The sequence below is a fragment of the Mauremys reevesii genome, linkage group 7, assembly GCF_016161935.1.
Source record: "Mauremys reevesii isolate NIE-2019 linkage group 7, ASM1616193v1, whole genome shotgun sequence".
In the NCBI taxonomy this organism is placed as follows: domain Eukaryota; kingdom Metazoa; phylum Chordata; order Testudines; family Geoemydidae; genus Mauremys; species Mauremys reevesii.
The window spans coordinates 21559874-21573491 of NC_052629.1; the positions used below are offsets into that span (position 1 = coordinate 21559874).

Consider the following 13618-nt stretch of genomic DNA (forward strand, 5'->3'; position numbering starts at 1 on the left):
TGGGAGTTGCCCAACCAACTCTAAGAGGCTAATTAATTAAGATGCACTATTGTCAGCAGGAGAAAAAAAACTTTTGTAGTGGTAATCAAGATAGCCCATTTAAGACAGTTTGACAAGAAAGTGTGAGGATACTTAACATGAGGAAATAGATTCAATGTGTGTAATGGCTCAGCCATTGCCCATCTCTATTTAAGCCTAAATTGATTGTATCTAGTTTGCATATTAATTCAAGTTCAGCAGTTTCTAGTTGGAGTCTGTTTTTGAAGCTTTTCTGTTGTAAAATTGCCACCTTTAAATCTGTTACTGAATGGACAGAGAGGTTGAAGTGTTCTCCTACTGGTTTTTGAATGTTATGATTCCTGATGTCAGATTTGTGTCCATTTATTCTTTTGTGTAGAGACTGTCCAGTTTGGCCAATGTACGTGGCAGAGGGGCATTGCTGGCACATGATGGCATATATCACGTTGGTAGATGTGCAGGTGAACGAGCCCCTGATGGTGTGGCTGATGTGATTAGGTCCTATTATGGTGTCACTTGAATAGATATGTGGACCAGGGTTGGCTTTAGGCCAATTCCCCCGAATTGGGCCCCACCCTAAAGAAAAGCACCTAACTTAGGTGCCTTTTTAATTTTTACTCACCCGGCGGTGCTCCAGGTCTTCGGCGGCACTTCGGCGGCAGGTCCTTCACTCGCTCCAGGTCTTCGGCACAGACCCGGAGTGCCGCCAGGTGAGTCATCCCTGCTGGGGCCCCGTCAAAACTATTCGAATCGGACCCCACACTTCCTAAATCCGGCCTTGATGTGGATAGAGGTGGCATCGGGCTTTGTTGCAAGGATAGGTTCCTGGGTTAGTGTTTTTGTTCTGTGCTGTGTGGTTGCTGGTGAGTATTTGCTTCAGGTTGGGGGGGCTGTCTGTAAGTGAGGACAGGTCTGTCTCCCAAGATCTGGGAGAGTGAGGGATTATCTTTCAGGATAGGTTGTAGATCTTTGATGTGCTGGAGAGGTTTTAGTTGGGGGCTGAAGGCGATGGCTAGTGGTGTTCTGTTATTTTCTATGTTGGGCCTGTCTTGTAGTAGGTGACTTCTGGGTACCCTTCTGGCTCTGTCAATCTGTTTTTTCACTTCAGCAGGTGGGTATTGTAGTTTTAAGAATGCTTGACAGAGATCTTGTAGGTGTTTGTCTCTGTCTGAGGGATTGGAGGAAATGTGGTTGTATCTTAGAGCTTGGCTGTAGACAGTGGATTGTGTGGTGTGTCATGGATGGAAGCTGGAGGCATGTAGGTAAGTATAGCAGTCAGTAGGTTTCTGGTATAGGGTGGTGTTTATGTGACCATTGCTTATTAGCACAGTAGTGCCCAGGAAATGGACTGCTTGTGTGGATTGGACTAGGCTGAGGTTGATGGTGGAATGGAAATAGTTGAAATCATGGTGGAATTCCTCAAGGGCTTCTTTTCCATGGGTCCAGATGATGAAGATGTCACCAATGTAGTGCAAGTAGAGTAGGGGCGTTTGGGGATGAGAGCTAAGGAAGCGTTGTTCTAAGTCAGCCATAAAAATGTTGGCATACTATGGGGCCATGCAGATACCCATAGCAGTGCCACTGACTTGAAGGTATATATTGTCCCCAAATGTGAAATAGTTGTGGATGAGGACAAAGTCGCAAAGTTCAGCCACCAGGTTTGGCATGTAACTAGTTCACAAAACTGGGGGCGGGGGGGAGTGTTGGGGAAATTCAGGGTGTGTGTGTAGGGAAATCACTGGGGCCAGGGGCCCCTGCAGGGCCCAGGGCAAATTGTCCCACTTGCCCCCCCCCGGCTGCCCTGGAGCTCACAGCCCCCCGCCCCTTACCTTGCCAGCGGCCGCTCAAAGCAGCAGGACTTGGGAACTGAACTGCCCAGCTGCCGGTGGCTTGGCACGCTGCGGCTGTGTGTGTGTGTGGGGGGGGGGGAGCGGGGGAGGGGCCAGGGAGAGTCATCCTCATGGGGCCAGGACCTGGGGCAAATTTCCCCACTTCCTCTCCCCCCGCCCCTCTGGGCGGCCTTGGAGCTCACAGCTCCCCCCCCACACACCTTGCTGGCGGCCGCTCAAAGTGGCAGGACTCGGGAGCTGAGCTGCCGGCAGCTCGGCACGGTGCGGCTCTGTGGGGGCGGGGAGAGTAGGGAAGGGGCCAAGAGCCTCGCACCCCCCCCAGCTGGGACTTCTGGGAGCTCAGGTGGGAGACAGGACAGTCCCACCCACCCGCCCCTTAACAGCCGGTTCTACACCGGCATCAAATTTTAACAACCAGTTCTTGCGAACCGGTGGGAACCGGCTCCAGCTCACCACTCTGTGTGTGTGTGTAAAAATGAAATGTGGAAGAGGAATCTTTTTAGGAATGGAGTAAAATCTTCCACAGAGTATAAAAAGGAATTATGAGAAAAGTACAGTAACTCCTCACTTAATGTTGTCCCGGTTAACGTTATTACGTTGCTGATCTATTAGGGAACAAGCTCGTTTAAAGTTGTGCAATGCTCCCTTATAACGTTGTTTGGCAGCTGCCTGCTTTGTCCATTGCTTGCAGGATTCTCTGGAAGAGCAGCCCCTCCTTGTGGAGATTAGAGCTGGGGGATGGTGGTCCGGCAGCCCCCCTCCCATCAGCTCCCTTACATTTCCTGTAAGGTATGTGGCTTGGCAGCTTCCCAGCAACAGTTCAGGTGGTCCTCCCCGCATTGCCATGCTGTTCCTGCCCTTCCCTCTGCCTTGGAGCTGCTCCTGGGAGCTTCCTGCTTGCTGGGGGAGGAGGGGAGAGGGGTGCTGATATCAGGATGTCCCTCTGCTCCTGCCCACCCGCTTGGTACCCCCTCTCCACAAAGCGGAGAAGTGGGACAGGGATCAGGGACAGAAAGGAGGGAGCTTGCTGGAAGCTGTTGCTTCCTGTCTGAACTGGCTGGTCTGCTTAAAAGGGCAACATACTTGAGTGGGATCAGCGTATTTGATGGGGCAATGCACGTCTCTCTCTCTCTCACTCATGCACTCACCCCCCAGCACTTTGGAAAGTCAGCATTTGTGCGGCTGTGCATGTGCTGTCAGGAGGAGAGAGTGGTGCCTTCCTGCTGGATAGTGTGGTCTCCTCATGTTCTGTTTTTCCAGGGAAGTGTTTGCAGCTACTGCCCTGCATCTATTGTGCTTCCTGCCCCAGTCCATGCTGCCTTATAGAGTGAGAGGCTACATTGACAACAGTGTATTAACCCTTGAGGGCTTAGCCGAGTGCTAGTTCATAATTTAGCAGCAAGCTTTCCCTGGGAAATATTCCATCCTCTTACTCCACCTCCTCAACCAAGCTTCACAATCATTCATCGCCGTGTACAATATTAAACTGTTTGTTTAAAATTGTTTAAAACATATACTGTATATGTATATAATGACTTTTGTCTGGTGAAAAAAAAATCCCTGGAACCTAACCTCCCCTATTTATATTAATTCTTATGGGGAAATTGGATTCGCTTAACATTGTTTCACATAAAGTCGCATTTTTCAGGAAAATAACTACAACGTTAAGTGACGAGTTACTGTATTTTGCAATAGTGTCCTAATTTTGACCCAAGAATTTATGGTAGCAGAGAGGTTATATAAGAATCTCTTAAAACTGATTCTATTTCATTTCTTCCCTCATACCTGCTAACTTTCATGAGCTGAAGGGTGTCTGTCCTTCAGTCATTCCCACCTGCTACAGGCCTTCTTTCCAACTTCCTCCCAATTGCTTTTGTCCACACGGTGCTTCAAAGCTCTGCACAGACCAAGGCTGATCATGGAATCATCACATGTATTGAGTCTGTGGAGCTTTTAAGCTCCATAACTATCCCTGAGTAAAGTGAGAAGCATCTCATGAATTGGTTAGCTGAGAAGGAATGTGGATCAGGGGACCACTCCTTGGGGAAAGGAACCATCAACTGTTCCTCAGTAGTGATGGCCCTGCGAGGTTGGGCCATGGGTAATGTTGGTGTTTGATGTGGTCCACTCCAACGGGGTGTTAGGAGCAGCCCCACTAGCACAATCAAACTATTTGGAGGATCCTCACAGTACAGCTCAGAAGCATCTCCTGCCCTTTCCCCATCTTGCTCTTGAACTTGAAGGTCATTTTGACATAGCGGGAATCATAGTTGGTACCGGGATCTGTACCTTTCCCACAGAAGAGACATAGGAACCTGGCCTAGTTCTTTCTGGCATTCAGTGCATTATCCTTATGCACAGTGGCCTCCATGGAATCCCTGGGAAGTCCTTTGTAGGGCAGTCAGAAGTCATTCCTGAGGATTCCACTGATCCCAGCTACATCTTCCTCCTCATCACCAGATGACACAATGAAACCCAAGTCCTTGTCTCCATTACCAAAAGACTTCAGGTCATATCATTATCTGTTCTGGCACATGGCGTCAACCTGAGGTATTCAGGCTGAGTTTCTACAGGAAAAGACCCATACATTAGTGGATATCCTCCAGCTATTGGCTCCCGGGGAAGTTGCTTTCCCTATAAATGAAGCAATACTTGAACTTGCTAAATCTCTATGGAATACCCCAGCTTTGTTAAAGCCCACAACAAAGTGTACTATGTGCCAGTGCAGGATTTTGAATCTTTTTTTCTCTCATCCAACTCCAAATTCCCTGGTTGTGACAGTGGCAAATGAGCGAGCAAGACAGGGAAGAGATAAATCTGCGCCTAAAGAAAAGGAGTTCAAAATGCTAAATTTAATGGGAAGAAAGGTCTACTTGATTTCCTCCTTGCAGATGTGCATTGCAAGCCAGCAAGCTCTGTTGTTGAAATAGGATTTGTGAACTGGATGCCACGTCGCATCTTACACGGGGGTTAGGTTCTAAAGTCACTGTGTAAGAGGAAAATCGCGTATTGTGAAAATTACCATAAACTACAACATATGCTAGAACAGGGGTCCTCAACCTCTGGCACGCATGCCAATGGTGGCACGCAAGCTGATTTTTTTAATGGAAGGCTGCGGGTCCTGGCTGCCGCTGAGCCTGCTGCCGACCTGGGGTTCTGTTCACTCAGTCGGCAGCGGGCTGAACAGGGCCAGCAGTGGGCCGGCGCCTGCCAGCTGGGGTTCCGGCTGCCAGCCCTGCTCAGCCCACTGATGATCGGGGGTTCCTGCTGCCGGCCCCTTGCCAGCCAGGGTCTCGGCCACTGGCCCCGCTTAGCCTTGTGCTGGCCTGGGTGAACGGCAGAAGGCTGAGCAGAGTCTCCGGCTGGGACCCCAGCTGGCAGTTGAGTGAATGGAACCTCAGGCTGGCAGCAGGCTCAGTGGTAGCTGGGACCGGCAGCCTGCCATTTAAAAAAAAAATCAGCTCGTGTGCCACCTTTGGCACGCGTGCTGTAGGTTGAGGACCCCTGTTCTAGTGTATACTGTAAGTTATGGTAATTTTCACTATACGCGATTTTTCTTTTACGCGCTGACCTTAGAACCTAACCCCCACATAAGATGTAACTCCACTGTATTCATTTTTGAAAATTTATAATAAGCGATACTCTGGGAGGGGAAGAGGGGGCGCAAGGTGGAAGTTTCACCTAGGCTGCAAAATATCCTTGCACTGGCCCTGGATACTGTGTCAACTGATTCTCACCGTCTCCAACCTACCTGGGTAGTACAGCAGACATGGCCCTGCCGACTAGCTCCTCTCCACTCCCTAGACCACCACCACTTGCCCCCCTACTTAAGGCTTAGCCCTCTTACTTTTAAAAATGATTGCTTGCCCCTCTCCTCCCCTTCCCCATGCTTTTCTGGCAGCCCTGTTGCCAGGTATCCAGTTTTAGACTGGAAACTCCAGTAGAAAACGGGACCTGAGTGTCCGGTTAGCAGTGCTGACTGGAAACTAAATGTCCGGTTATAGGAGTAACCACATTAGCCTCCGCTCCTCCCACTCCTCCGCTCCTCCAGAGGGCTGGAAGAGAACCTGTCCTGCTGCTGTGGAAGGAGGGGCAGCTCAGTGCAGAGAGAGACAGAGAATGGGCTAGAACCAGGTAGGTACCTACTCTATGTGGGCAGGGGCGGGGGGAATCCTGTTTACCCCCTCCCCAGCCCTGCTGTGCTTGCAGCTTACCCTTGACTCCTCCCTTGCTCCAGAGACCAACTCTAGCTCCTGCCCCACTGTGCTTTTACCCCACAGCCTCTTTTACAATCATTCCCCAGGGGGGGCCCACAAATATGAAAAGCGCTGGGCCCACAAAAAGTTAATCTGGCCCTGGTTAAAAGTGGCAGTTCTTCAACAAAAAAACTTCAAAAACAGACTTCAAAGAGAAACTGCAGAACTGGAATTAATTTGCAAATTTGACACCATCAAATTAGGCCTGAATAAAGACTGGGAGTGGCTGGGTCACTGCAAAAAATAATTTTCCCTCAGTTAATACTCACACCTTCTTGTCACCTCTTGAGAATGTGTCACATCTACCATGATTGAATTGGCCTCGTTAACACTGACCCCCCACTCGGTAAGGCAACTCCCATCTTTTTATGTGCTATGTATTTATACCTGCCTATTGTATTTTCCACTCCATGCATCTAATTAAGTGGGTTATAGCCCACAAAAGCTTATGCTCAAATAAATTTGTTAGTCTCGAAGGTGAAACAAGGACTCCTTGTTGTTTTTACCTGTATTGTAACTGTTGTTCTTCAAGATGTGGGTACAGACACATATTCCATATTCCACCCTCTGTCCCTTTGCATTAGAGTCTCCAGCTGGGGATTTCGGTGCAAAGGAACTGAGGGGGGAGGTAGGGCAGCCCCACCGTTATATAGCCAAGGTATTGGCACATGCACTGCCTGTATAGTTATTGCTTGGCAAAATTCTCTGACTTTGGTGTGCTGGGAGCACAAACACCTGAGTGGAATAGTTGTGTGCACTCATATCTTGAAGAGCAACAGGTACAGTACAGGTAAGTAACTGTCTCTTTTCTTTCTCAAAAAAGACCTCACATATAATTTTCTACAAGAGTTTTGACACTGAGAACATCATCAATGTGTATGCTTTTTGTAAACTGTTTGCTATTGACTTCTGTGATGTACATTTATTAATGGTTAAGAGTGAAATTTTTTCCATTTTATTTTATAAATAAAGTATTATATGCACAATAATTTACTCCTGGGAAAGAATTGTGTGTAGAATTCATGTCCCCCATAGATTTCTTTGCTTCCCTTGACTTTCTGACAGGGAAGCAAAGGGAATCTGCAAAAGCAGTCACACGCCACTCCCTAGTTGTGCAGGTACATCGTTTCAGGCACCTGGAGCAGCTGCGGAGAGGTAAATCACCACAGGGATGGGGACACCCCAGCCAGTGGCTTCTACCTGAGCTGGGATTAGCTGCTAGTCCTGGCTGGGCTGGAGGCAGGAGAGGATGGGACTTCTACTTCACCTGCAACGAGTGTGCTGGGGCTGTATCAGACCCACCACCGGAAACCTCCCCCAGCTTTAGGAAGCTCAGCATCCTCCCCTGCTTCCTGCCCCCATTGCTCCTCAGCTGCATGGGGAGGGGTCACTGTACAGGGAGCTGTTCCCCCATCTGCCTAACCCGCATTCATTTGGACCTCCCATACCTGGACACCCCTGCCAAGCCTCATCCGGTACACCCAGAACCCCCCTAGCTCTCCATACCTGAACCCCACCCCATTGAACCCCTGCATCTGGAGCCCCCTGCAGCCAGACCCCCTGCCTCTGGACCCACACCCCAGCACCCAGACCACCCCCACTGAACTCCCTGCACTCAAAACTTCCACCCTGACAAAACCCCCCTGCACCACCCTGATGCACCACACCCAGACCCCCATGCCACTGACCCTCAATTAGTTGCAACCAGACCCCCCCACACCAAACCCCACTCCCTCACACCCAGACCCCTCTGCGGAGCCCCAATTGCTTTCACCTGGAAGTCCTAGCAGAGTCTCATTGCCCCTGGACCTCCCCACCCCACAAGCCTCTGCGCATCCAGATCCCCCCTACACCTAGATCCCCCCACACTAAGCTGCCTGCACACAGATTGTCCCACATCTAGATCCCCCCACACTGAGCCTCTCCAGACTTGGATCCTGCCTGGTTGAATCTGCCTGCCCCAGACCTGGTGCACCTGGTGCAGAGGGGCAGGGCCCCAGGATGTTTCTGGGGCAGGCCCAGGCCTTGTGCTGTGTCAGGGTCGGGTGCAGCCTCACCACTGAGTCTGTGTCCCCAAAGTGGGGGGTATGGAGGCTGCAGGGTGATCTCCCACCTTTGTGCAGTCAGTGGCCTGTGATCCCCACTGCCATGCTGGAGCCTCTGCATTTATTTACTGACAAATAAAAGTTGCAGAATTTTAAAATATTGCACACAGAATTTTTAATTTTTTGTCACAGAGTACCCTCAGGAGTAATAATAATAATGTACAATTAAGTGTATAATTTGTCCACCAAATATTAAAATTTGATTGCCTTTAGTAAGATAGAGCAATGCAAAATTTCAGAGGTTTTTTTTTTTAACTGTTTAACTCCGAAAGTGTGTCTCTGAATTTCCTTCAGATTTAGTGGGAAAAACTGTTACACCCTGGGACTTACCCTACATAACAGAGACTTCAATTTTAAGAGTAATGCATGTGAAAATCTCCTTATTGTAATGAAATCCTGTTTGCAGTCTTAATTATGGAGAAACGGTTTGTCTGTTCATAATTGTATTATTGAAAATATTCTAAGAAAACCTCATGCTGAAGTTGTTGAGTTCATTGCACATTTATAATTGCTAGCATATTAATATTTTTGCTAGGAACAATTTCCATATAGCTGGGCCCTGAGCTACTGGAGGGTCAAGTGCATATTCTAGTGAATACAGGTTTTAAAAATAAAAATATTTTGTCATTTAAAACTTCAAAACTAATACAGTTTTCTTAAAGAGCTGCTCTCCTACCAAGCCAGAAATCCACTATATCTTACACTCAATGTATGTAGACTTTTGATATTGTCTCAGTATGTGTTGTTTCATCACAGTGGTGCACTGCTGGCACTACAGACTTTGCCATTCATATAGCACATGTAAAACTATTGATGGGAGAACTTCAAAAGTTCTAAGAAACAGTAAACATTCCAAAATGTGAATCTGAATCCATAGATTCTCCCTAATATTTTGTGATCTTCTCCCACAAAATCACCTTTCTCCGTTTAGGCCGTAACTCACTGGGGGAAAATCTAGCAACCTGCTATTCTATCTAGTGTGATTGGGGCAGGCAATAACTTTGCTCCCTCATTTTGGCAACTTTATGGGGGCACTAATCCCCTCCTCCCTTCCCCAAATTATCCCTCATTATAGTGTTTCCCTCTTTCCACTCTTCTTCTGCCACCTTTGCTGGGTACCCTTTTATTTTTGCCTGTCCCTAGTATAAGGTTCATCTTCTCTCCCAGTTTCTCACCCTCCTCCCCTCTCTGAGTCCTGTTGTCCTCTTTCCGCCTCTACATGGGGTTTAACAGTTCCCTCTTTTCTCCCATTTCCCTGAGGAATCTCATTGTTGTTCTCCACATTGTGGGATTCGTGATAGGATTACAGTGCCGTTAATGTGGAGGCTAGCTGAAGCTGCTGCTGTTTGTAGCTGCCTCTGGCTTATGGAAAGCAATGAGGAGGGTAATGAAAGTATACTTGGAATTCTATGGTTGCTTAGCAGCGCTGGAGCAGTGACTGCTGGTAGTCAGAGGCAAGGACTTGAACCAGTTTTAATTGTATTTTTAGTCTCAGGTACCAAGTCTTTGCCTCTCAGATGTCCCTCATTTCAAGGGATGTCACTCATTTTAGATCCAGGATCACCTAAGATCTGCACAAATTTAGTGTCCCCTCATCTTTATTTTTGGAAATGATCTACATCAAAACCAAATAATTTATGAAACAGGTGATAGTCATTTACACTAAAGGAATGAATCCCATATAATTTTTAAGTTTCTTGCATAAATAATGTTTGTGTACCTTTGGTTCTTTGCTATACATTGCTTCCTACAGTTGGGCCAGGTTGAGATGTATGACTGAGGGCATGTCTATACTACCTCCCAGATCGGCGGCCAGCAGTCGATCCAGCAGGGGTCGATTTATCGCGTCTAGACTAGACACCATAAATTGACCCCCGAGCGCTCTCCCGTCAACAACTGTACTCCACCAGGCTGAGAGGCACAGGCAGAGTCGATGCCTCAGCAGTCAACTCACCACAGTGAAGACACCGCAGTGATTAGATCTAAGTACGATGACATCAGCTATGTTATTCATGTAGCTGAAGTTGCGTAATTTAGATCGATTTCCCCCCACCCGCCACCCAAGTGTAGACCAGAGCTAAGATAGTCTCAGGCCCCCACCTCTTCCCCCCCTCCCTCCTGCAGCTAGTCTCTCTTCAGGACAAGAACCTACCTTTACACAATTGAAAAACTCAAAACTTGAGAAAAAAATGGTATTAGTTTATTCAGCAGTTGCTTACTCATAGTGCTGAAGAGATGATTGACATTGTGATGCTAGCAGACCAGGTCATGCCAGAGAGTATTCAGGTCAATTCACTTTGAGTATTAGTATAGATCAAAGTAACTGTTAAATGTATAAGAGTGTATTTGGTGTTTAAACTACATGAAAACTAAATGGATCTTACAGGTATTATTTTACTTGTGTGTCATGTTATAATGTAATAGCAAACATCTACATTGTAAAGATCCCTGTAACTGAATAAATCATCAGACAAGAAAGAAGCCTTATGAAATGCAAATGAAAAACTTTAACAGAAAAAAGGCTAATTTCAAAGCAAGTGGCCCTGGTGTGCGATGACTGAAGATCAGAGGCTCAAAGTGCTTTCCTCACTCACTGTCATCAAATGAAAAGCCCATGTGGGTAGAGACACTGTCAGCTTGCTTTCTGTAAGAAGAAAATTTAAATATGGATTCGAGGCAAAATCCTGCATCTCTGGACTGTTTATATTCTAACAGGTCAGAGAAACTGAATGAGAAGACAGAGATTCCCAGAGTTATTCTGGGTAGCCCTGAAATATTTTTTTTGGAGACGGGCAGTTTATTACATCACTGTCACCATTTGGAATTACAAACTGTGACTCACCTTTATATATGTATTTTACCTGCTTTAACCTCTCAATAATGCTCAATTCCTTTTCTTAGCTAATAAACCTTCATTTAGTTTACTGTAGAATTGGCTACCTGCATTGTCTTTTGTGTGAGACCTGGGGTAAGTGATTGGTCTCTTGAGACTGGGAGCAACCTGATGTGGTGTGATTTTTGGTATAAGTTAACTTTTATCACAAAGTTCAGTTTGCTTGGCAAGATAGACTGGAGAGTCTGAGACTCCATGGTAAGACTGGTATAGTGACCCAGGAGTTCACATTTGTTACTGGTTTGATGAAATACCACCAGCTTGGGGTGTCTACCCTGTTTTCTGACAGTCTGCCCTGAGATAGGCATTCACAGTTGTGAGCCACTGCAGATAGCATGAGAGACATCATCCCTTGAACATTTAATAAACAATGTGAAATAGTCAGTATGTGTTCCTTAGACTATATGTGTGAAGGATGTTTAAAATGGAATAGAAACAAATTATATAATAAGGGGACTTTCACTGATTAGTTTAAATGAGCATAATGTTAACTAACTGTATGTAACTTCTGAAATCTTAGCCTAATTCATTGGTGGTTATGTTTTTATTCCTAGACTTTGTTGTTTTGTGACTTGGGACACTTCACTATTGATAAACTGTAACACTATAGGCTTTCTAAAATGTGTTCCAAAGCTTGTGGCATCTTGGATGTTGTAGAGAACTCTCAGTCTTGAGTTTCTTTTTATGTACAAATTGTAGTGTACTTAAAACATATTCAGTACACACTTCAAACTACATATATGTCCACTGCACCAATTCAGCATTATGTTTTTTAAGTCATCTTTGCACAATAATTATGTATTATTTCCCTGTCAAGTGGTGAGTTAAAATATGATCTTACTTGCAAGATAAAGGGATGCAAAATTTAAGAGTGTTCTTCTCTATACAGGAGTGTGTACTCTTGGGTAAATCTGATATACGTCAAAAATATTTGAAAAATGCAAGCTCTTAATCAAAATAGGAATAACAAAACTAATCAATGAACACCTAAAATGCAGTTTCACACATATGAAGATCTTTTTACATTCTATGTTACAGAAATAACATTTTGAAATATTTTTTAGGAAAACGTACTATCCCAAAACCACATCCTCCAGTTGTAGGTGAGGTGACCCACCACAGCATTCAACTCTCTTGGGATTTGGAAAATACAGCACAAAGAAAAGGACCTCAAGAGCAATGGCTAAAGATTTCAATTGAAGAAGAGGACCCCAAATTACATACCTATGGTACCATTTATACGTAGGTGCAATATTAATGAAGTTTTATCTTAAGTTATGGCTTGCAAAGCATTTTGAAGATGAAAAGTGATGAAGAAATGCTAAATATTTATTATGGTGGCAATGTTGTTTTTGTTCTGAAAACTATTACATTTTTCATTCAATTTTTAAAATCTGATTTCTTTTAAAATAAATTACTTAACATAAGCACAATTTTTGAGGTAATACCATGTATTACCTATTATTGTTGTAAAAAAAGAGTATGTTGTTACTCTGCTCCACCTTGCTTGATCATGAGGGGTGCATACCTGAAGCAAATGAGTAACACCTACATGGCTGTTAATTTCCATTCACTTCCCTTGGTCACAATTAGTGATTGTCCCCTTTAACTGCTATATATGGCTGTCAGTATGTTAGGTGAAGTTGAGAGACAATGGTTGAAATCCTGGCCACCCATGAAGTCAATGGCAAAACTCCCATTGGCTTCACTGGGGCCAGAATTTCACATTGTGTGTGTGTGTGAGGTGTGGATTCTGCTTGGCTGACAGATAGCTGAAAAGAAAACTAAATCTACCATGCAACCTGCTGGCTGACAGCTCCAAAGTGGCACAATCATCTGGGAGAAGATGGCCAGTTCCCATGAGAATATATTTAATATTATTAGGGATGACCTCTCTTTTCTTTCCATGGGTTATAGTCTGTATAGGCAAAATGTGGGAGAGAGGGCCACTAGTCATACCCTCCCCACAAAGTGGCTTCATACCCTACTCCCACAAAATGAGCACTGAGTCCCTTTATTACCCTTCCACATTGTGCCTAACTTGAATAATGATTAGTTAGCAAAGTACAGAACTTGCCTCTGTAGGAGTAAGGAGCTAAGATGATGCTAAGAGTGATTAGGGATGTTAAGGTTAGAGGGCAGAGGCTGTAGGATCTGCTCCTTCCCTTCCCTTTTGCTCATGTCTGTATATAAACAGGCACCAACATAAAATCTGTAAGATGAGCAGCTTGTTTGTAAAGCAGTCCATGGATTGATGTTGTATGCTGTTCTTCACAGTTACAACCCGCCTTCCCCTAAAGCCCCAGGAGATCAAACTTCTTAAGACTAGTCACTTCTTAACTTGAGCCTCTTGCACTGCACTGTATGGCATGCTGCACTGACTCTAGATTCTTCAGTAACCCATAATATGGTTCCCAGTATTTAGAAAACCTTACAGTGTAAGATTTGTCACTAGGTGGCAGAATTAGACTGTATTAATACTGACCTTTTATGCTC

General features: G+C 45.5%; 1 protein-coding gene across 2 annotated transcripts in view; it reads left to right on the forward strand.

Annotated features, from left to right (window-relative positions):
• FANK1 (fibronectin type III and ankyrin repeat domains 1) overlaps positions 1-13618 on the forward strand; it is a 64197-nt gene that overhangs the window by 18879 nt on the left and 31700 nt on the right. For both annotated transcript variants that reach the window (XM_039546839.1, XM_039546838.1), the window contains exon 2: positions 12187-12364. In XM_039546839.1, coding sequence (XP_039402773.1) covers positions 12187-12364 — 178 coding nt within the window. The remainder of the gene's footprint in view (positions 1-12186; positions 12365-13618) is intronic.